This window comes from Rhea pennata, chromosome 3, assembly GCF_028389875.1.
Source record: "Rhea pennata isolate bPtePen1 chromosome 3, bPtePen1.pri, whole genome shotgun sequence".
Lineage (NCBI taxonomy): Eukaryota > Metazoa > Chordata > Aves > Rheiformes > Rheidae > Rhea > Rhea pennata.
Genome location: NC_084665.1, coordinates 64125693 through 64150098, shown reverse-complemented (window position 1 = coordinate 64150098; position 24406 = coordinate 64125693). Strand labels below are relative to the sequence as shown.

At 41.4% G+C, this 24406-nt stretch overlaps 1 protein-coding gene across 1 annotated transcript; it reads right to left on the bottom strand.

The window, feature by feature from the left end:
* Positions 1–2229: 2229 nt before the first annotated feature.
* On the bottom strand, positions 2230–5092 carry CITED2 (Cbp/p300 interacting transactivator with Glu/Asp rich carboxy-terminal domain 2). Its single transcript, XM_062573751.1, has 2 exons — positions 4876–5092; positions 2230–4219 (listed from the first exon to the last, which is right to left on the bottom strand). The coding sequence occupies exon 2, from the start codon at positions 4210–4212 to the stop codon at positions 3508–3510; it is 705 nt and encodes a 234-aa protein (XP_062429735.1). The 5' UTR covers positions 4213–4219; positions 4876–5092; the 3' UTR covers positions 2230–3507.
* Between the last annotated feature and the right edge of the window lie 19314 nt (positions 5093–24406).

Genomic DNA, 24406 nt, shown 5'->3' with positions numbered 1-24406 from the left:
CAGGGGGAAGGGTGCGGGGCCACCGCCCCTCTCCCCTGTGGGATGTTCCCACCCGTGGGTTTTCCCCCCACACGGAGCCGCCGGGCGAGTGTCCCGGGCAGCACCTATCTCCCTGCGCGCGTGTTTTGCGCGGCGGCTTAGCGCTGATCTGCCTGCCAAATAAAGCTGCGCGGCTATTTATGGACGTGGCTTAAAGAAGAGCAGACCTCATGGTCCGCGTTAGAAGTTTTTTTGAAAAACAGCCAAAGTACAGAGGTCAAGTTTCCTGTACTAAGAGCAACTTAATAGGACACAAGACTGCAATGTAGTTTGTGAGTATCTGGCAGTAGCCGGAAAAGTAGGTCATTCTGCATTTTTCACTAATCACTCAGTTCAGATAATAAATTACTTTAACATATTTATAAACAATACAGAGGCTAGATAGACTTGAAGGCCTATTACTGCTTCAGCTGAAGCAAGTGAGACTGTTGCCAGGGGGTTCACTTCAGGAAGATGAGGGTCAGGACCCCAATATTGCATGGTAGATGATATTATGAATAAGGAAATACGTAGTTGTGATATCCACTGGGATATGACTCTTCATTAGAAATTAAGTGACAATGTAGGCAATATGATTGTTTTGCAAATTTCCCTGGAGTATACTTTTAAGAAATCATAAAAATCCTTGACAATGCCCTGCTCAAAGCCAGTGCTTTCAGTAGCTGCTGTTGTTCAGAGGCAGTGGCTCTTAGGAGTCTTACAAGGAGTTGTACACAAATAGACTCTACCAGCATGCCCATGAAAACTGCCTATTCTTGGAAAAGCTTATATGCAAGGATTTAATGCTGACAGACTTAAGTAGTGGTGGCTCAACTGTGAAAAATCTGTTGTTTAACCAACTTTATGAAGCAAAAGTGCTTATCGTTAAAGGAAGAATATTCCCTTTTGTTTTAGGAGATGATGGAGGATTTAAACATCTATGCAATTTGGTACACGCAGAGTTTGATAGTCTGTTTTATAGGAAGTTGATTAAAATCAGCAAAATCACCCTCCCAAACTATAGCAGAAGAGGGCAATGCAACATGTGCTGATCAAACACCCTTAAAATGGGCAAAGGATTTACACAGTGGTGAGCTGGGCAATGGCTCTTAAAGCTGCAGCTGTATTCTAAACATTCTTTAAGTTATTAGCAAGTTGATAAATTATGTTTCACTGCCATTTGATGTTAAATTTACTGTTGTAAAACATAAGCAATCACTGGCTGAAACAAGACAGTTTAAATTCTTGGGTGTTGAAAATGTCCTAAGAAGGGGCTGTTACCAACCGCAGAGATCATTTTATCATCAGGTATCCCCAGAAGTGTATACACTTCCTTATTTCTAGTTTTGTTAATATTTCAATACATGTGTTATTTTTTACATTCATAAGACAAATTGACTACTTTATGTCTGTGTAAGGAAAAGAAGGCAAAGTACCACTTTTATCATCAGCTGGGACAATTTTAGCAATAGTAATCAGTTTAATTTCCCAGCTTAATTCAAAACACTGCTATTTACACTCCCATTGTGTGGCGATATCCTCCCCTGTTTACATGCCCAGGTTTAAAATTTAACTACATCCACCATACTGTTTTTCTTCCTAATAAATGCGGAACAGAAAGCTGAAAAAAGTAAGCAAAAAGAAAGCACAGTACTGTCAGTCCTGTGTTAAACTTCGGAAGCGTGGCTAAGTGGGATTACATGTATTATTAGGGTCCTGATCCTGCAGTCCTTACTGAAGTAATAACTTAAATGGGAGCTTTGCCAAAGGCTGAGAGGAGAGAGAAGATTGCAACAGTTGGCAGTGAATGAACAAGGTATCAATTGCCTTATAATAATGCAATTTTTTCTCTCAAATATTTAGGGAGTATCTGTATGGATTTGTGTCAGTGGCTTTAGTTGGCGGTAATATCTGCAAGAAGGAGGTTAGAGATATCTGACAGTGATATCTGACAGTGAAATATTTTAGGGATATGTGTTAGTTATTGACTTCTTCTAAGTCACTGGAAATGAAGTGTAGTTGATTTTGATGTGATGCAGATCTGGACTGATGCAGCAATCTCCTGGGTAAACCATGAGAAGGAAGAGATACAAGACAAAACCCACCACCCTCCTTCCCCAAGTTACAAATACTTATTTCTTCAACAGCTGGTCTTTTACATAGCTCTTCCAGGTGAGATAATAAACATACAAAAGAACAAAGTCTACTATATAAGTGAAAGAGGATTTATAAAATTACAAGTTTAATAGATAAATATAATAAATACTTTATGCATCATAACTCTGGACAACTACATTTAAAGCAAGTATGTTGGCAAGTCACAAAAAGTTGCATCTTAGCAACTTTATTTTTCATAAAACCACACTGACAGGCATATTACAATGTTACGTATGAGGCTTTATGCTGCAAGTATGTTTAAATCCTGCTCATCTACTGAGTTCACCATGACATATATATGGGTGCAGTGTACTTTCTATTTTGGAATGTCTTTTTGAACACCGACACAGTTGTACACATAGATGTTCTACTTACCAGGGACAGTGGGGAGAGTTTTGAAGAAAAATACTGGTAAATGACTTCTAGAAAAACTAAAGCATTTCTTAACTTTTTATTGACATTGGCAAATTAAAATAGAATAAATTAACAATATTTTCTCAAAAAAATGTTTTGTACAAAAATACTGTCAAAATTTCCTGAAAAGCTTTCAACACAGTAGTATCTTTTCATGTACTGAATAAACTATATTAGCACAGTGTCAAAATGCTGAAGACAGAAACAAAATAATAATTAAAAGAAAAATCTGTGAAATGTTTGCCACTAGTCAACATTCCATCCACACCATATTATTGTCTGTACATATGGGGGAGGGGGAATGGGTAGCAGACTTTAAGTAACAGTATTACTTTTCCTGATCCGGAAAGGTTTGGCCCACATCTGTTAAGCTTCCAGTTTAGCATATTCAAAAAAAAAAAAAAAAATTAGTCTGCACTGCAATGCATAGTTAAAAATTAAGCAAGATGGCAGCATTTGTGCAGTAGTATCTGCCCTTCAAAGTTCATGCAACCAACTAATGCAGTTTTTTCCCTGTTCACTCAGAATTTGAATGCAGTTCAAGTCATTGGAAATCATCGTTTACAAAATCCACAAGATCAAGCAATTTGCCAAGATTAATATCTAACAGTTCAGCACTGTGGAAATTATGGGCATGTTACTGTGAGGAAATTAAGAGAGAGGAGGGGGGACAACATAAAAAGGTAGAGTTAGCTAGAAATTATTTCTACGGGAGGGGAGGTGAATGTCAAAGCTACAAAAAAAAAAAAAAAAAAAAAGAAAGAAAAGTGGCAGCAATTAAAAAAGAATTTATACAAGCGCATAGTTTACTCTGCTTTCCAGATTCTCACCTTTTCAAGCACTGAAAAGTGAGACACTGTGTCTAAGGGAATGTTTTCATTCACACCGATAGAAAGTCCTTTGTTTGTTTTCAGTGAATCAGCAGCTCACCCTGCTGGGCTGCTGTTTGCAAACGAAGTCTGTCATGAAGTCAAACTCGTTCTGTCCCAACCACAGCTCGGGCAGCTCCTTGATGCGATCCAGGCCCATTTCGATGACTAAGGACATGAGGACCTCCTCGTCGATGAAGTCAGTGTCTATGACATTGGGGGGCAGCATTGCCGCGGGGCCGTGGGGGCCGGCGGGCGGCCCGCCGCCGCCGCCGTGCTTGGGGTCTCTGCAGTCCCTGAAATGCTGCCCGCTGCCCGTCAGCTGGTGGCTCGCCGGGTGCAAGTCCGGCATGTAGTGGCTGTGAGGGTAGGGGTGGTGGCTGAAATACTGGTTGTTCAGCTTCTGGAGCTGCATGCTGGCGGTGAGCTGCCCCCCTTGGCTGGCCACGGGGGGGGCCATGAACTGGGAGCCGCTAAATCGTGCGGCGGGGGGCATGGTGCTGGGAGGGTGCCCTCCGTTCACGCTCCCGGGCCCCATGGCGTGTCTGATCCCGCTATTTGCGTTCATATTTCCAGCTCCGTAATGTATATGGTCGCCCATCAAGGCGTTGAAGGCGTGCTGCTGCTGCTGCTGGTGGTGGTGATGGGGGGTAGGAAAGGGACCCATTCCCATCCGATGGGCAGGGTGGTGGTGAAGCCCGCTGGATCCGTCAGGGAATCGCCCGTGATTCATGGCCATCATGTGGTCTGCCATTTCCCACCTAGAAAGTTAGCAGGGGAATATATTAAAAAGAAACAAAAAACAACACCCTCAGACATCAGATCTCCCTCTTCGGAACTCGCTGCATGTATCTGTCCCTGAGAGAAATGACTTCGCTGGTCCCGCCGTCCTCTCTTTCAAAGGCAAGGAAAAAAAAAAAAAAAAAAAAAAAAAAAAAAAAAAAAAAAAAAAACCTCCTACCACGACTCTACCGTAGAGTACAAAGGGAAAAATAAAAGGCAAGTCTGCAGTACAAAAATCTCAGTCCCCTCTGCAAAACCAACGAGCAACACGCCTTCCCACTTCAACTTCTGCATACCTATCAGCGGAAAGCGTTGCATACAGCAACAACCACCTCCTCCCCAACACATTCAAAAGGCTCCCAAGCCCCCTGGATTTGCCAGGAGAGGGAACATTTTTAAAAGACACTCTTCATAACTTGCAGAGAACAAGCAAAGAATCAAATACATCCCACCTAGCCCTTGTCAGCAACTTTAGGAATTAAGTTCGAAGATTTTTTTTAATATAGTAACTGCACAGATAAGGAGATTAAGTCACAGAGCTGAAGACTACCTTTTTGCATTTATTTAAGCAGTCACATTTTTCCTGTTGCACACAAAAGGGACACAACATCAGCCACAGAACCTCCACACTCACCTCCCTGCTTTTCTTCTTTCGCTTCAAAGGTGTCGGTGAGATCAGTCAGTAAAGACACCCAGCATAGAGAGGGCTTCCCTGGCTCTCTCCTCTGTGCTTACGTGATGGTGATATTATATTATTGCTATTGCTGCCGCAGACCCAAAGCTGTTTTTCACTCCTCCGCGAGGCTCATCGGCACTTGCCAACAATGAGCTGTGTTTCTTACCCAGCTTTGGCCACAGCTAATATAGGATTTCAGAAGGGAGGAGCAAAACCCTTACAGGCAACCAGAAGTAAAACCTGGAGCAAGCGAGGGAAGAGAGAGAAAAAAAAAAAAAAAAAAAGGCAAAAAAAAAAAAGCCCAACAGTGCGCGCGCGCGCACACACACACACACGCACACACACACGCAGGGACACGCAGAAAGAGCCAGGCGGATCTGGAAGGCATCCAAGGAATCCTGTTTCTTCTGGCCGAGCCACGCGTGTGTTCGCTGATCACTTGTGCCCGTGCCCGGAGCAGCCCGCGCCGCCCACCCGCGGCAGCGCTGCGCGCCGTGGGCTCCGCGCCGGGGGCGCGCGGGCAGCGCAGCTCCCGCACTCGCGGGCTGTGCCGCCGCCGCCCGGGCTGCTCACGGCTGAGCGCTCCTCTGCACCCCGCAGCCCAAAGCTGCCGTCTCCGCTCTCGCTCGTCGACCGGCTCCGATCATTCCCCCCAGCTACCACGCCGGGGGCGCTGCGCCGCTGCAAGACGCGGCGCGGAGCCGCCCGCCGCGGACGCGCGTGGGGCTCGGCGCTCCGGCAGCGCTGTCCCCGGCACGGCGAGGCACGTCCTCCCGCGCCCGTCTGGCGGCGCCACGGCCGCAGGTGCCCGACCCTGCCGGCGTGGGCTCCCCCCTGGACCCGCGTGGGCATCTCCGGGGCCAGCCCCTCTCCCGGTGGCGGCATCCGAGATCCACCTTTTCCCACAGACACGGGCGCCGCCGCCGGTGCCCCGCATGCGGGAGGTGGAGGAGAAGGGGGCACCGGCACACTTTCCCCTCACCCCGGGTTTGTCCCACGATTTACAGGCGGTCCCTCGTGGGAAGGCGAGTGTTGAGCCTCCGTCGTTTTGGTGGGCTTTGTTCGTATTATTACTCTTTTTTTTTTTTTTTTTTTTTGAAAGGGCAAAGAAAAAAAATGCAGAGCATGGGTACGTGCTTTGTAAGCGCACTGCTCCCAGCTGGGCACGTCCCCTATCACCTATTTGCTACAGGCAGTTCCCCGCCTCGCAGTACGGCGGCGATGACTTGCCTTGCACTGCCCCAGCAGGGACAAGGGCGCACCAAATCCCCCGAGATCAGCACTCCCGTGCTTGCAAAATGCACTTCTTGCTTCAAATCCAGCAGCTCCTCTCTGAAGGGCGACTGTGCAGAAGCAGCACATGAATGCCGAGCGGGAAGCAGGGGGAAGCCAGCTGCAGGGAAGAGCTGGATGGTGTCCTATTTTTTGTGGTGTCTTCACCTGGCTTGCCCCCTCTCTGCATCCAAGATGGGGCATAGGACCACTGCCCCCTTGAGTGTGGAGGGGGTGGCTCTAGGCAAGCTGTCCCCCAGGAACCAAAGAACTTTGGGCATCTCTTCTGAGGTCAAAGCAGCAGCCCTGCGGGCTGAGCTGGAGCTGCTGCTTCTCCATGAACTGTCCAAGGGCACAAAGTGCACCAGGTTTCTGGGCAGAGGCATGGGCAAGAGCAAACAGGCCTCAGAAGCAGGGCTGTCCATAGGGCCATCCTCTTACCCTCTCTAGGGATGGGCCAGGCCCTTATGTGGCTGCAGAGAATTGCAAAGGTGAAATCAAAAGGAGGGTTAACTCCAGCTGGAAGGAGAGTTGATGCAGGCTGAGCTGGGTTGCCAGGTGCAGCAAGGTGTGGCAGAGGGTAATTCCCTATGTGGCTGGTTCAATCCTAGCACAGCCTTGCGGGCAGGCAACAGAGGGTGGGGACATACAAGGCACTAGAAAAATGCACTGCGGAAAGCCCAGCTGTAAAGGGCAGTGAGGATGGAACTGGGGTGTTGGGAGATCGGGAAGTGTCACGAGTGTTAGCATTACCTTGAAGAAGTGACCTTATTTTGCAGCTGGATTTCTTGCAGGGATTAGGTAGGGTGCCTACCATGATGTCATATTTTGGTCTTCTAACGTGTGTGAGTAAGTGCACTTCTGGGAGGTGCTGTTGAAGCAAGGCCTCTTATCTGTCCTGGGATGGTCATAAAAGCAAGACTTTCCTGGAGATTTTTTCATAGGGCAAAACAGTGAATAATAAGAAGGTCCTGTTCCATGTGGCAATCACTCAGCTGCATATCATGACAAGTCATTTGTTTAATGTCACATACCCATGGTGAGACTAGTTTGCCTTTTTGCTCTCCATTGCCTTAAGTTTGAGGTCCTTTTTTTAAAGCCAAGCATACGTCATATCACAGTGCTGCAAATGCCCATTCCTATTTTTGATTTTCAGGTGCTGGAGGCTCGTACCACATCCTAAACTAAGATACAGAGAACTGACATTAGACTGGCAGAAGAAATAGTAGGTGTGCTGCAGCCTCCATGACAGACGCATACAAAATACTTCAGGTATTTATAGCCCAAATGCAAAGAAGTAAGCAGGATGCACCTTTCTTCATCAGGAGGTGCAGTGTGATCCAGATAAAGTTCAATGGAGTGGTGCAAGATGAGCCAGGCTTTTCATTGTTAGATGGTTTATGGCCACAGCATTCTACAGCAAAATGAGAATACAATCAATTGGTTGCTCTCCAGGAAACGGCTTGAAGACTGGTGACAAGCAACAAAGGGAATACAGGACAAAGCACGAATCCAGCACTGTAGAGCTACTAGGAAACTAAGAATCTCATCTGTTTGCTATTCCTAATCTGAGCCACGATAATTTAAAGCAATCTTTTCATTGGTATTCTTCAAAGTCTTCTGTAAACCTGAATTCATTCTTCAGTCAAATAGTAAGAAAGTGGGGCACTGCATATCAGGAGAACACAGGAGATGGCCAGGGACAGAGATGAAAGTGGAGGCATTCACCGAGTCACTCCGCAGTGAAGAATCTGACTATTATTGAAAGCAGAATGTGACTGCTGTGCCCATCTAGGAAGAATCACTGAGAAATATCAAACAAAACAATGGAAAGGAAAGTAAAAGATGGATCCTCAGTTGGGTGCTAACATTTTCAGTGTCATATAGGAATTAAGTTTGTAGGCTACTCTGCTCATCCTTCCTGACTGGAACATCTACAGAATGTGGCAGAAGAGAAAGGAAAATCAATAAGGAGAATCCAAGATAGTGTTTTTCCAGGTATTTGCTGGAAATGCTAAAGTCAGTTGAATGGCTGCAGTTCTAGAGATACATCACAGGAACTAGATATATAGGGGAATGAATTTCAGGAGGACTTGGATCTCTGAGTCCTTTGTGGCAACTCTGAAAATATAATCTGTAACTCTCTGTGACTTGTTTCTCCCATATCACCCTGGAGGCAAGTTCCTATGTGTTCCCTTCCACTCTGACACAAAGTAGTCAGGAAAACTCAGTTCAGGACATCTGCTAGGGTTATCTGATGAGAAAATTTATATTAGAATGATATTCTGGAAGAAATGCCCCTTCTATAAAAATGATTAAACTTGAAAAGTTGATTAGAAGGCAAGCCATGATGTTCTGGCTATGCTTGCTTTTGACTTGCTCACAGCCTCTTTCAATCCAACCCCTCCCAGGGACACCTGGCACTTGGGAGAGAAGAGAGAACTGGGGAGCAGGAGGTCCCCCACTCTTTGCTTTACCAGCAGTAAGGCTGGATGTCTGCTGCTGGTTTCATCTGCTGCCTCTAGGAAAAACAATGAACTTGACAAGTAAGTTCCAGATGGGCATCTAAGAAGCATAGAAATCTATTTATGCCCTAATTCCAGGCATTTTTTTATCCCCTTGGTATTCTCTTTTTTGAGAGGAACAGTTTTTTTGGCCTGTAAGATGAAATCATATATATATATATATATATATATATATATATGTATATTTTGACTAGGAGAGTGTTCAATTTTTTGGCATGTTTTCCTGAGAGACCTATTATTCTTACATGCTTTGGTGAAGGGAAGTGTACAGTGTGCACAAGGTTAGAGATGGGCCTAGCCATGTGATCCTCAGAGTATCCAAGAATAACCTTGCTTGTTTTTCAGTTTGAATAGCATCAAAATCAAGATTATAGAATCAGAAGAGAGAGGTTCACTTCAAGTTGGTTCAATTAGTTCAGCACCAGGCACAAGCCTGCTAAAATTGTCACAGCTCCCCTCTGCTGGTTCCAGACACCAGCCAGGTGTTTCCCAAGGCTTACAACATGTCCTCCTGTTTCAATGATCTTCTCTACATGGGAAAGCTACTGTTCAGTGAGAGAGAGTAGCCTGACATATAACTAGGCAGCCCAGGTGTGAAAGAGATGACCTAACAGGGATTTTTTCAGTGGTGGCATATGTTAGAAGGAATTAACGGATTGATGTCCAAGCAAAAGAAAGTCTGTACTGTGTTTCTTACAGTTGGTCAGTGTGGGAGGGTAGGTGGAAATTTAGAGACAGACAGGTCATGTGCTATCTCCACTAGTCAGCCTGGGACTCATTTTTTCTTTGCTGCGTTTCACAAGGTAATTGATCTCTTTGCTGATTAGAAGTGGTTACTCTGCTGAGAACAGTGGTTACCAGTGTATTTGTTAGCAACAAATCTTTATAAAGAGCAGAGCGCTACTGAAAGCAATGAACTTCCTGATCACTTGGGGATAAGTTACAGGGTTTTCATGAACTTACATCCCTTGTTTGTGTGCCAGGAGCCAAAGATGTACACATCAAAGGGGTTTTCTAAATTAAGGAACATGGGCTATGCAAATTGTGCTAGTCTCTCTCCACCCACCTTTTCCTGTTTGTTTAGATGGCTCAAGATAGAATGTATTTATGTTGGTAATAATGAATGTGCCTTTGCACTTTTTGTCTGTATTGTCTTCTTCCTGTGAGAAAGTCTTGGGAAGGGTTGCAATCTACATCTTTTTACTTTTATGCCCTGTCAGTGCAGTGCTTCAAGCCTGTATAATCACAACTGACAGATACTTCCGTAAGTGCAATTTCATTGCAATGTATTTTCTTTGAAAAAAAAATAGTTCTGTAAAAATGGAAATACTTATTAAGAGCATTATTTCTTGAGTTTCAAGAGGATTTAATTATAATAAAGTAAACACATAAGTAAATCACTACTCAAGTAACTCTCTCTTTGTATTCTGTCATACAGAATGCCAACATGGACCTTTTTGCTGCTCTTCATTTTTGGGTATTAGTGGGAACTGGAAATAACAAAAGGAAAAGCTCATGGGCCTTTAGAAAAGCAGTAGTAGCTTCTGTAGTAAATCAAGTAACACCAGGTTCAAATTCTGTACAGAGATGAAAAGTTGTCAGTAGCTAAACTGTATGAATAATTTTGTTCACTTTGGTGACCAAGCCAAGTAATAGTAATACTGTTTGGGGTTAAAAAAGACTTTTTTTTATTTCAGATAGAATGAAATGTTTTATTTAATTAAAAATTATTAGAAAGTAGACTACATACTTCTAAGTATGTATTAGACCTGGATGATTACCCCCAAAGTGTTCACTGCATACATTCTTTAATTAATTGAGCTGGTAGTTGACAAGTAATTTATTTGAAGTCCACCAAATAATTGAAGCTTATTATTAGAATGAATTAGAATGCTCCAAAAAAGAAAATAAAAAGATTTATGATTACCCTGGATTGGGGCCTAAATTTATAAACTTATGCATTTGATTAAACAGTCATACTTTTTAGGCTGATCATTTCACACAGTCCCCATTCTCTTGTATCTGCATATGAATAGTCTAATTCAAATCAGTGAGGCTATGCAGGAAATGAGATACTTCTTAGTATGAATAGGGATGACAAATTTTTCGTACTACAAATTAGCACAACTTAAACCCATCAATGCTCTGTATTTGGGACGAGATTTCCAGGTGGTTGCATCTTTAAGGCATGATAGTCCATGTGTGACGATGATCTGTGTCCACTGAGTGTCTGGCCTGGATTTTTTTCTAATATCCAATCTAAAAGGTAATTATATTATTCTGTTGGTTAAGTCAGCATTTTCCCTTTGCAATTCCAATATTTCTGAGAGGAAAAAATATCAGTAAAATTAGCAATTTAATATTAATTATATTAAGTTTCTGTTATATAACTGAGCTTCTGTTTAGATTTGGGTAAGCATATACTTGGAACACGCTTATTGGACCTAATGACATTGTATGCAGCAGAATTCTTCTAAATCATGTTCAAAATATTGACTTCCATGGGAATTTACATGGATGCAGTGTACAGCAAACAAATATGTGCAATATCAGTAAAGTACATAAAACAGAAGTCCTTTAATATAATCATGGTGGTCATTAATGCTTCTTCAGCTTCCCTGACAGTTTGAATTTTATTTAAATAGATAGTAGTTTAATTCTCTCCATGATGATAAAGGGTTACAAGCAGCTGTGCTGTTGGTCATGTGTCACACATTGTCAGCAGACAGTTGCAGTTTTAGTTACATTTTCTCCTTTAATGTGATTATCTTATTCTCCTAAATTAAATAATTATAATGTGTGTACTATGTGGTACTGGCAGCAGCATTCATTACAGGCCTATAAGCTTATGCTGTGGTTCAGGAGAATTTATAAGCAATAAACCCTCTCATCTTGTTTGACCTTTTAGGCAACTTCTTCCACACACACACCTTCTCTAGTCTGGTTTCCTTTTGCAAGTAAGCAGGATCTAGGAATCACTCCAGTATGACCCATCTTTTCAGTAGATTTTCACTGTATTTCTTTAGTTGAGCACCTGTAGCCCTTTTTACTGCAAACCTTTGTTTTGAGGTTTTATATTTCAGGTTGGGTCTCACCTCAGTCCACTACTCCGCATCATCTTTCTCTGGGACATTGATATATTATCTTTGTCCTCTGTGGCAAGGGTTAATCTCGTGCAGACAGGCCATTCTCAGTGTAGGAGATCCCTATCTATGCTTCTCCCTTCCTGAATGCTTGCTGCGCACCAGGCTGGCTGCTGTTCCTCTCCAGATTAGCTAGCTATACACTTTCTGTGTGGAATTACTACTTGTTTTCCCTCATCCTTTCATTCTGGTTGGCACCAGCAAGTGATGTTTCCACTTGCGTAAGTGGCTCTTCCGTGTGCCATAGGATTCAGAAGCACCAGATTCGATTTCAGTATGTTTTAATTTTTGTTTTGAAATGTGTACAGTAAGTCATATGGGCCCCCGGAAAATAATGAAATACAAACAAACAAATAGTTCCAAATAGTTTGTATTTCCTAAAATTAGTTAAAACTCAAGTTTTTGGAGCTCATTATTTGGAAACATAAACCTTGTCTTCTTATCAGACATGTCTTAGCGAATTCTGCAAAATTATCGTTTTTCTTTTTCAATTATTAACTTAATTTAAAATTATTTTTAGGAAGGCAGAGCAGATTGTACGTGATTTTTTACACTTTGTTTTTCTTGTGCATCAACCTGATGATACCATACTTGAACACTAATATTACTACTACTTACCATTTACATAAATTAGCACTTTACAGCTTCACAGCACAATACCAACATTACCTAATTACTCTAGAACTGAGCATGCACTCTTTTCTTTTTAAAGGAGAAGCTGATGGATTTAAATGGTGATATGTAATCAGAAAGGAAAACATGTCCTTTAACAGCCTAGTAGCTGTTCTGTCCTTCAACAGGCCAGAAGCCAGGATGTTTATTCTCCTCCCTTACTTTTTTCCCTGCTCTCCCCATTGTACCATTGAAATGAAAGTGGGACTTGGGCACCCAAATTCCTTTCTCCTTCTGAAAATCTCGTCTATAGTTTCAGACAGACCTCAGTTTCTCTAAAATGGAATAACTGATACTCTCCTCCTAGAAAATGCCCAGGAGAAAGCTTTCTGGGTGACTGCGTGACATCTGAATATCATTCCTGTGACTACAGATATTTGACGTAAAACAAATTTTAAAACTATAGCAGTTTTTTGCTTTTATTTCAGATCATGAGGGGGAACCTGGCCACCTCAATGTCAGTAGAAAGTGACAAGTGGCAAGGTCTGCCATGGCACACTGCATCTCACACAAAAAGTCTTTCTCAGTAACCTCTTGGCAATGGTTCCTTACAGCACTCGCTTCCACCCAAGCAATAGGACAAAATTCTTCCCTCTCTGTTTTCTGTATGTCCTAAATACTGCATTCCCAGTGTCTCTTACTAATTACACCTTCAATGAGTTTTTGGAGGCTCTTGCTTCCTTTCTGCCCCAGGATGAATTATTTCTGTAAACTCTCAATCCTCACAGCTCTTGCCCAATAAGATGACTGCAATTTTCCTCTGAATAGCCCATTTCCTACAGCCACATACCGCTTCCCCTCTTCCTCCACCAAGAAATAAAACTTCTAATCCAGCAAACAGTAGTAGCCCAACAACATATTACCCATCACAGCAAGTTATGCTCTTCAGTAGCAACTTCCCTGCATAACCCCATCCATACTCTTGCTTTTCTCCAGCCTCTCTCTGACACCTCAATAACAAACATCCATTTATGCAGCAAATGTTAAATCCAACAACTCCTCTCACTATACACTTATGCATAAAAGAATAAAATATCTTGTTCTGGTATGCAGTGATAGCAAGAATGTGTATTAATGATCTTGCCTCTATCTGAAGTTGTCTTCAAGAACTTTAGTGAAATACTTCCTCAAAGTGTGAGGCTGGCCTACCCCTCTTCCTCCTGAGATTGCCTTCTCTTCCCCCTCCCCACAACCCCATGCCAGGGCGGAAGGAGGGTTATTACTACTAATCAACATTTACATATAGCTTTTAATCCTCTAAGAGTTTGAAAAATACCCACTGCTCAATATTTTCATTTGCAGATATTCTAGTAGTCTTCATACTTGAGAATAATACTCCATTCAGTTTATAATGTTTTAATAACATTTTATTCATTATATTAAGTGTATAAATTCTAAAAGCTAGTTGATTCCTCAAGAATATTTATGTTGCTTGTGGAATAAAACAAACAGCTCTGTGACTGCTGTTGGCTTAAATTCAGTGTATAGCTCTGATTAATGCTGTTTTTAACCACAATATTAGGTTCATTACTGCTCATTTATTATGGCTAGCTATCCCTGGTTCAATTTTTGTTAGCACAGCACAAGGGAACTTTATTTCAGGAAGAACAAATAGCTAACAGGACATCTGAAATTCAGTCACACATATTTTGCCTGAAGATAGGTATTCATAGCACAGAGAAAGCTGCTGGTACAGTAAGTTCAGTATCTGCCTACCAGCACTGCCAACACTGACGTCTTCTAAAGAACTCGTAATGCATCAGACGTTGAACAATCCTATGCTTTGGGAAGGGTTTCCTTGTGGCCATACATGTGAGAAGACAAACCTCTAATACAAAGCAACTAGCCAGTTACATTGTCACTGATGGAGACATAAGTTTGCAGGATTTCTGTCTTAACCTTGCTGAGCCTTGAACATTGGAAGGTGAAGGCTCTTGTCATTTTTATCTTTTGTACAATAACAGATGAAATGATACCTCCCTGGCTTGTATAATCAGTTATACTGATTACAGCAGTTAATGGACTGACTCAATTTACATCAGCTGAAAGACTGGATTTCCTGCTTTGTTTTTTACATATGTCCAATTCTCCCTCCATTTTGGTGGTAAACTAAGCTATCTGCCTTAATAACAGCTTCTACAAATTTGTTATACATTGCAGAGATAAACTGTCCTTTTGAAATATTTTCCCGTACCTCTTCCCTTGCTATTAAAAAACAAGATAAGTAAGAGTGTCATATGGCCTTCTCTGTGCTATCCTTCATTGTATAAACTTTCTCGTAGTCTTTCTTTGAAAATGATGGTTCTGCTCCTTTAAGGTGCTGGGAGCTGAAGATGCCCTGTGGTTGGTAACAGGGGAGATCACTCAGCACTTTGCAGGATTGAGCTCTGCAAGGTCGTTCAGTTTATTCCCTAAGCAGGTTTTTCTTCCGCATCCCTTTTAAGGTTGGTTAACTGAAACTTTCTACTGGCGCATTGCATAATCATATTACAGCATTCTTTGCCTTCCATTTTTTATTATCACAGCTTTATTTTATGGTTTTGACCACTGCAGCGGACACCTTCGTTAAGCTGTCCACACTGATGCTTCTATCTTTTTGCTGAAGGCTTCCAATTACTTCGAGCCCATCTGTGTACACAAGTAGCTTAAATCATGCCTCCCGAGGTGCATTGCTCTGCACTTACCTGCGCTGCACTCCCTCTGCCACTGCATTACTCAATTACTTAGTTTTGTCAAGACTGAGGTGCCTCACAGTCCACCAGTCTTGCCTTGCCTGCCACACTTACGTAGCCAGGAAACATCACTGCCTCATTAGCCAACCTTTCTAGTAGGTCCTCTGCAAGTACATTAAACATTGCTGGCATTTGTATTGATCCATGAGGCACCCCACTATTTTAATTTTGTGAAGGGAACTGAGCAATTATTTCTACTCTGTTTCTACCTACTATCTCTTGACTGGATTTTAATCCACAACTGATACGATGTTACCTCTTCTCCTGCTGGTAACCAGCTTTCCTTAGCAGCCCTTTGTGACAGATCCTTATCCAAAGCCTTTTGACTTGAATTCAAGTTCCAGTGGTTCCCCATTATCCTGCGTTTTGCTATTACCTCACACTTTTGCTTAAATTGCAGAGATCTAACACCGAAACCTTTGGTTCTTTTTTCCAAACTTGTTTGTTGACCCAGAAGCTTTCGTTGCTGAGAATGTTGTTATTTCAGTGTCCCATAAAGGCAAGTGAGCTTCAGGCCCCTTTTACAGAAGCTCTGCTGCAGAGGCAAGCTACTTTATAAACTAAATACATCCAAAAAGCTATCACTTCTGTGTGAGTAGCAATCTCAGCCACTTGAAAGCATTAAAAAAAATTGATAAATTATGCTTTCTCAGCAAGCACATGCCCAAGTACCCACACCCCAATTTGGGACTGACTGAGGGTTCACTTTTAGCCTTTTGGTCTGGGATTATAGGGTTGATTTTGATACACGTCCGTCAGCAGCTATGACTTTCTCCCTAGTGGAGTAGAGCTGTTTTTGCCTTGTCCCCAGGAGAGGCTCCCCGCAGACTGAGCCTTCCAGGCCAAACACGTGGTCCACACCAGTCAGTTTTCTCCTTTTGCTTTCAAAAGTCAGAACTACTAAACTGATTGGCTTGGCTAAGGCAAATGGTGAGATTTATACAGGTATTTTAGGATCCTTGCTCTTTGCTGGTGTTTTTTTCTGGGTGCCTGTGGATCACATTTTTCAAATTCTTCTCTGTAGGTATAAGGAATAAAAAAAAATACTTTAGAAAAAGAAGATGGAAGTCCAATGATCATCTGATATCAAAAATAATGGCAGAAAATATTACAGACTTGTGAGTATGAGTTGGAAGTAGCACAGCAACTGGAGAGGAAGGCTGCTCCAAAATTAGGGCCTTTTATTCTAGCAGTCAAACTTTTTTCTCTAAGGGGATTTTGAGGTTTTGAGTTTTTTTTTTTTTCCTCCTCCATGTTTTTAAGCACTGGTAGGGAGTGGGGGCTCAGCTCATGTTAGAAACTTTGAGAGTACTAATGGAGATAAAACAGTCTGTAGCAAATTTAGCACTGCAGTGTCAAGCTATGAAGTCTCAATGGCAGTGTTTAAAATACGCGCAGCCAGAGAGCTTCATCTAAAGCTGTACTTTAAGCATTGCTGATATTGATGGGGTTAGACTGGCCTTGTCAGTCCTGGGAGACTTCAGAAAAAGCACTTTTCCAGGCAAGGCCATTGTGCCCCAAACGGCAGACATTGCAGTTTTTGAAGGCTATTTTGTTTACTGCTTATTGGCTTCTGCTAGCAGAAAATATCAGGTTTAAATATCCAAGACCAGCTGCGATTCTGGTCAAGACATGACCATTCTGCCTGCACAGGGCAAGAGGCAGAGCTTGCAGCTGGTGGCTGGGGAGGGGAAGGTTGCACCACCTATTTTGCTGGTTTAAACACCGTGGAGCAACTGCACGGCAGAGCTGCAGGTCCCTTCAAGTAATGCACATCCTGATTCCTTTTTCATTAGGTAGCACAAGGAGGAGAAGCAGCAACTCATATGCTGATTCTCTTTCCTCAATAGCATATACCTTGGGGCATTATGCATATTCTGTGACTGGTACTGTTGATATCACCTTGGTTTCCCAAAGCTTTCAGTTCATGGATTTCCAATTTGGCAAATAAAAAGCTTTAACAATTTTTACATTCACTTTCACATTAACCTTAGACTAGACCTGCCAAATCTGACTTACTGAGAATAAGTGATACTCATTTTGGATTAATTTTAAGGCACTCTTAAAAAGCATTATCCCCTCCCCCTGTGATAAAAAAATTTTGCTGTTGGTTTCAATGATCCATTTAAAATCTCACTCTGCTTTTGAGGTTCTTTTTGTAATCTAATTTAAATTTCTACTGCTTGGAAGGCCTGCTAAGAATTCTTAATTGGTATATGGAACAGTAAATATAAAAACGAATAGCAAAGAATGATGGAACAGAACAAAACATTTTAAATATAATAGAAACAAGAAGTGACTTTGTTGCCACTCTTCCAGCAGTGCAAACCTTTTTCTTCAACAGAATGCTGTACCGCAGGTCTCTTCTATAACCTCTTATCCTCTTCTTACACATATAGGATTTTTCTTTTCTGAATTATTTTTGGAGTCATAGTTCTACACAATTTGATTTCTCCTTTTCACCCCTTTATTCCTCCCTTAGCTTCCTTGTAACCAAGAAAATAATTTCTTTCTCTAATAATTGCTGTGTGGAACGGAGATTATATCAGAGGAATTAGAGATGAAAATGGCAAGTTAGGTCATTTAGTAGTGCATTTCCACTGCCTATGCATGATGATTCCCCACACTGTAACATGTCCTCTAGTGTTTTTTCCAATCCAATTTTGTAAATTGGGTTGACTTCTATTTAAAATGGGAGGCTGTTCCATAATACAGGAGAGGTTACCAAGAGGAATGTCCTACATATTGGACAGTTGATAGATTAAAAAAAATCAAGCTTTTGTCATATATATATATATATATATATATATATATATATATATATATGTATGTTCATATATATGTTGTCATATGTATATGTGTGTATATATGTATGCAGTGTATATATATAGTTTTAATTCTTGCTAACACTATATTGGGAAGTGTACAGAAACCGTTTAAGAACACTGGAACTCTGATGCAGTTTGTAATGACTTTGAAGGACCACTGAGGATTAATCATGTCCGTAAGTGCAACATAGGGACTGCTTCTACAGCAGTTCTTCCCATCCAAGGGCCCATTGCCCCAAATAGGAACTGCACAAGTGAAATATCAGCAGAATCCATCCCAGTGTATGTAATCCCATTGGGGGAAAAAAAAACCTCAAAATGCAGTGTATTAATTTATCTACAGTGTGACTTCTGGCTCAGTTGTTTATGGATTTGAATTGATGAAGTACAAAATTACTGTATAACCGGCTAAGCAAAGACCCATTAATCTAGTCCCAGAAATTTTTAAGTGATTATCCCTAGTTTATGGTGGAGAAAGGGAAAAGGAGGCACAAAGTAACTGAGGCACCTAATTTGAATTGAGTGATTTCAGTGAGAGCTGGCCGTCTACATAGCTGCTGAGTGCCTTATACCTTTGTGGCTTTTGGCTTGTATAGTTCGCTTCCAGTCCCCTCCTCTAAACACTGCTTAGAACTTCTAATTCAGTAATTTGTCATATGAGGCATTAGAATGGATGAAGCGCCAGTATTTCTTATGGTTGTTTTTTAATTAATTGGCCATTGTTCTATAGCTTAATGTTATGTTTTGTTTCTAAAGATAAACAGTCAATGGGTACTGTTGGTACTTGGCTGCTCTGAAAATTAAGTTTCTTCTTTTATGTGCCTGAGGCTGTGTGTAGTGTTCCAGGTTGGAGCAGTAATGCAGTTTTGAAGTTAATTCCCCAATTGTCTCCACTTCTCCATGCTCTGGTTTAGTTTGTGGAGTGGTTTCGGTATGTGCTAACTAAATTTTGTTTCCTTTCAGAGAAACTAAACCAGAAGCTTTGCTCCATTTGCACAGCAAAAGCACTTCAACACCCAGTGGTGGTCCAAGCCTAAAACTAGTCCTTTGAACGACTTTGAATCATGCAAGGGAGAGCACACTCAGTTCAGGGCATCAGACTACCCTTGATCTCTAAATTCCCCAGGCTGCCTGGATTACAGATATAGAGGTCTCAGTACCAACAGCTTCTATCAACTGATCCGCTCCTATTGTGTCAAATTATTAGCTAATGACAACTTCAGCCTGAGATTTTAAGAATATAGTTTTTGGCACCTCCATCTGGCAGTTTGGCCCCTTGTGTGCATTAGGGACTCACTACATGCCTCTTCCAATTCCACTGGAAGAATAAGTCATATTTCTCTCTGGCTTAATCACTTGGAAACTACATCACCTCAAATTAAAACTGCTTTTTCCTATTTACAAAACCAGGAATGGTTTCTAAGAGCTCTACTCCTCCCACATCTCTTTCTTTGCTTCTTTTCCAGCTGGGTCCAGCCTGATTCCAGTGCTCAGATAACAAAGCATCATCCACAGAGGGAGGCGGGTGGAGGCACATCGAGAGGGTGTAACTGCCCACTGCACATTTAGATCGCTTTTCACTGAATCAGGTGAAAAAGATAGTACTTAATGCCTTTAAGAAAGGGCTGCCTGCGTGACAAGTACAAATTATACTTCATGTTCCTGTAATTTGACCGGTCAACACCTGGTCTAAAACAAGTGATATACTGTTAAAAGAGAATTCCAAAGCCACATCTAACACACAGACGTATCATTTTCCATATGAAATAAACAAGCAGTTAAACCTCTTTTGCCCCCCAAACCCTCTCCAGAAACCAGAAAACCTAAACCTACACAACTCTGCAAATGAGGTTTTAAAAGATGGAGAAAATGTAGATAACATAGCACACCAGTTTATATTTACAGCAGTGCTCTTTCTTTTTTTATTAATGCCTAAATAAATCAATTTTCGGTTTTTGATTCATCATAAAACTAGAAACATTTTAAGATAAAACTTGCAAAATAAACATTCAGCAGATAGAGTCTCCATCAAAATAAGCATATTTTATCTCGGCTTGTAAATTTAAGCACTACTTTAGTTTTGTGTATATAAATAAGAAAACTGGAGTGCTCAGATGACATTAGTTTAATAACATCTGCTGAGAATTATTCTTTAAATTCTATTCACTGCCAGAACTGACTGTAGGTGCCCAGCAGACCAAACAAAGACAAAAACAAAACAGTAAATAATTGTTCAAGAAACCACTTTTGAATTGTGGCACTTGAAGTAATAACAGTTTGGCTCCCCATAATACAATATATAATTGAACCAGGTTAAAAAAAAGAAAGAAAGAAAGAAAGAAAGAAAGCTGTCTGAGAGGGACCTCTCCATGCATCAGAAATATGTAGATAGAAAGAACTCAAGAAAGAGTGAGTGCTTAAGACTAGTGCAGAGAAGGAAGGAGTCTGCAAGATTCAGTGACTACCAAAGAGGAAATGAGTTTGTAGTCTGACAGCGAGGAACGTGCTGCTTCAGGCGGTCAGCTGGGTGAACTCAAACCCCTGTTCTTGGCTGTCAGAGAAAAACCAGTAAGGTTTGTCTGAACTGGCTTGGAACTGGCATGTATAAACCCTCAGTTCTGTGAGGCACTTATATCAGAAAAGAGAGGACTCTATAGAGTGTCGTTTCTTAAACCATCACAGTTTCCTGCAAATTGACTGTCTGTCCACAGTCCATGTTAAAGGCGAGAACCATTGGCTTTGAAGTGCTTGGAACTGTGTTTGAAGTGGGGTTAGAGGTACTCTCTGAGGGTGGCTTGTAGCTTGAGCCATAGACTGAGGAACGTGTTATGCTGTGTTACGTGAGAAGAATCTGGCCCCAAGAGGTGCTGGGCATGGGCCATTCCCACTGATCTTATTAAGGTTACTAGTGTGAATAAGTGCTTGTCTACACATAAAGCTATATCTGATTAATGCCACATGTGGACGCTCTGGCCACACATGACATTAATCAAGAACAATTAATCCGGAACAACTTCATGTGTAGACAAGTGCAAATTTAATGTGAGGGTGGTCACAGAACGGTGCTCTACACAAGAGAGACCTCAAAGCAGATGAGTAATTGCCCGTCATTTCCTTGTGGATAATAATACACTTTTGGCAGGGAATGAACAGACATTGGAGAATGACTTCATTTTTCATTGCCAGGTACACACACACACCATTATCTACAATATCCAGTCCCATGAACATTGGAGGGTAAATCACTAAAATGGGCATCTCTTGGCTGTTGCTGTCTAGAATGCATTGCTATGCATTCCTGCAGACATAGCTGTGTTGACCAGAGGTGTGAAGAAATGTGCTTCTTTCTCTGTCTCAGGAAAGGACAAGCACACACTATAGCTTGTTTGCTCAGGACAAGCTTGAGTTAAGTTCTCCTGGTTAAAATCAAAGTGTTGTTAGGCTAAGGCTGCTTAGAAATGCTTCTTCTGTGGGCAGCTTTTAAAAGTTCAGTGTATCACACCTCTTCCTGCTGCCATCATGGGCATCGCGTGAGTGGGGAGAAGCAAATTATGAGGCAAGATTATTGTGGAGATGGTTTGGTGTGTTCAAGGGATACTTATCAATATCTGAGCTGGCTCCCAGACTGGCTGTTATTAAATTGTTTTTATGAAAGCTTTTCTCTGTACCATTTTCTGAGGAGCTCACTGTCCACGTTTAGCTCACTCAGGATGTTGCCCATACATCCCCCCACCCCTTCTCTTCTGTCTGACTTTTGGGGCTTGAACCAAGAAGTTCCAGCCCTGGCTGTGTACCTGGTCAGGTTGATAGGACTCCAATGGCACCTCCCAGCAATGATCTGTTTTTTCTACTCAGAATTTTTAGTTGAGTTTACTCTGGCATATCCTTTCTCATTAAGCAATATGACATTGCATGAAAGCCAGTGTGTATCATAGCTGAGGACAGAGGATTTTTTTCCTCCACATTCACCAAGGGGGGATGTGGAATAGCAGGCCAGTATTCAGATTCTTATATGGTCTGATCTGGAGCAGCATATGAGCTACAGGTTTGCAATATCTAAGGCTATAGTGTATTTCACAGCAAGTATCTCCTATTGAAGCTGTTCCACTTCACTGGTGCCTGTGAGACACCAACCAGCTAGTTAAGGTGGACCAAGGTTCAACTATGTTCCAATAAATGTATAAAAAGTTTATACAAAGTGGAGAAGCTACAGTAGGACAAATTGAGACAGATTTTTTTCAAAACACCCAGTGACTTTGACTGTGACCGCTTCCCAGGGAAACAGGAGAATGAATTCAAGTTCATGTAATGAATGTGGCAAGGAAGCTTCAGAATCCATTTTCCAACACACATGCGTGTGCCCTAATCCTGGCAGATGTGTGCCCTGACTCCGCTGCTCCCTCTTACCTCCCTGAAATGCTGACTGCGAGAAAGCCAGCAGCGCTTAGGCATAAGGTAGGACTCTGGCCCATGCCTACCTGTAGATCTCCTGCTCTGCCCTGAAGTTTAAGCAGCAATTGAAAGGGATTTGTGGATTGTGGCAATGCTGAAATGTTAACCTGAGATACCTAACGGTGGAGTTAGGCACCCAAGTCATTTGTGGCTTTAGTTCATAAAATCTGAAGTGTGGTGTAGCTTAATAATTGGTTTCTATAATAAGTGCTTCATTTTAGCAATAAAAATTTGTTTCATGTATGTATAAATTGGCATTTTTAATTACCCATTTTTCTAATACCCTTGTGAGGATATAATTTATACTGTAATGTCATGGCACTCAAATGTAACTCAAGGAATAGCATTTTTGGTATGAACAGGTTTTTTCTTGTTACATTTTATTGAGCCTTTTAAAATTACAGTCAGCTGAGAGAGTACGCACAGCTTTTATTATAGATCCTTTCTTAAACTGATTCTAGATGTCCAAAAAACTAAAAAATAGTGACTTGGCATTTGTAACCTCTCCTTTCAGTAGATTTATGCTTTTAAAACTTCATCATTAGCTCATGGCAAAATGTTCTTCATGGTGCCACACCTCAGAGACAGACTAAAACTCCCACTGGAACAGAACGTGCATGTGCTCTTGTTTCGTATATGTAACAGTTTTATGCTTTTATTCTGTAAACTGTGATGGTTTTTGATATGTTTAGGGTTGCAAGATAAAGAATTAGCTTTAAAATCTCAGAACCATAACTATGTTTTGTCCTAGTTAACTCAAAGACCCTCTCCCTTTCATCTATGATAATATGGAATTGGAGATATCTGAGAAACTTGAGCTAGCAGTCAGATGAGGGGCTGGACGCAGGGCACATCCAAGTCAGAAATCTATTACTATGAAATTTGCTTTCTCCATTTGTTTCTGGAGCATGAATCTGTTGACTTTTAAGTCATGCTGTTTCTTCTTCTACATCTTCTCTGGGGAAGAAAGGAGTATTTCTTGTTTTTTTCATTTTTTTTAAATTTTTGAGAGGGGCAAGTAAGAAGGTCTTAAGTTTTTGAACACGAGTGCTCTTCATGAGTACTTAGTCTTAAATGGATGGGATATGGACATTTTAACAATGCTTAAATAAATAAACAGTGTCATAATGTGACATAGCCTTTAAAAATATTAGCTGTCTAAAGTACTGCAATTTTGGTCACTTTCACTCATGGAACTGGCACTCAGATGACAGATACCCAAGGTGTTTCTGACCTTGGGAACATTACTGAATAATTAGTCATTAAGTAAGCATGAAGTGTTGAACAATTTAGTCAATGTCTTTGGCACTTAACATACTTTCCCTTGAAAGCAAGCATCTTCTTGTTCCACCTTCTATTCCAGGACACAAATTTGTTCTAATTTAAAGGGAATACCATTCGATATTTTCCTTGTTTGCTTTTTCCCATCATGCATCTACTTAATGGGAGTAACAGCCTTCTGTTCAGCTTTTGCTTTTTGCATGTGTTTCTTATTAAAAGTATAATAAAGCTTGAATTGCACATCTTCGGAGAGCATAATAATCTTCAATGTATATGGGCTGAGTTTGACATTAAGATTGATATGCATAATGCCCATTGAAATAAATGGGCGAGCATGTTTATATTTGAGAATAAAATTTGGTTGTCTGAATGTTTCTTATAGAATCCTGTGAGGAAGGCAAGCAAAGCTTTATCATACCAATCTTTACAGACAATCAGAGACAAAGAGGATTAATGAATTGTCTGGATACATTGAGAGAATCATTAGTTAAAGCCATTACTGGCACTGGGTTTGCAGTTGTATGCACAATCCACTTGGTCGTATTGCCTCAACTGAGGCACCCTCAGGTGGTGGGTAACTCACT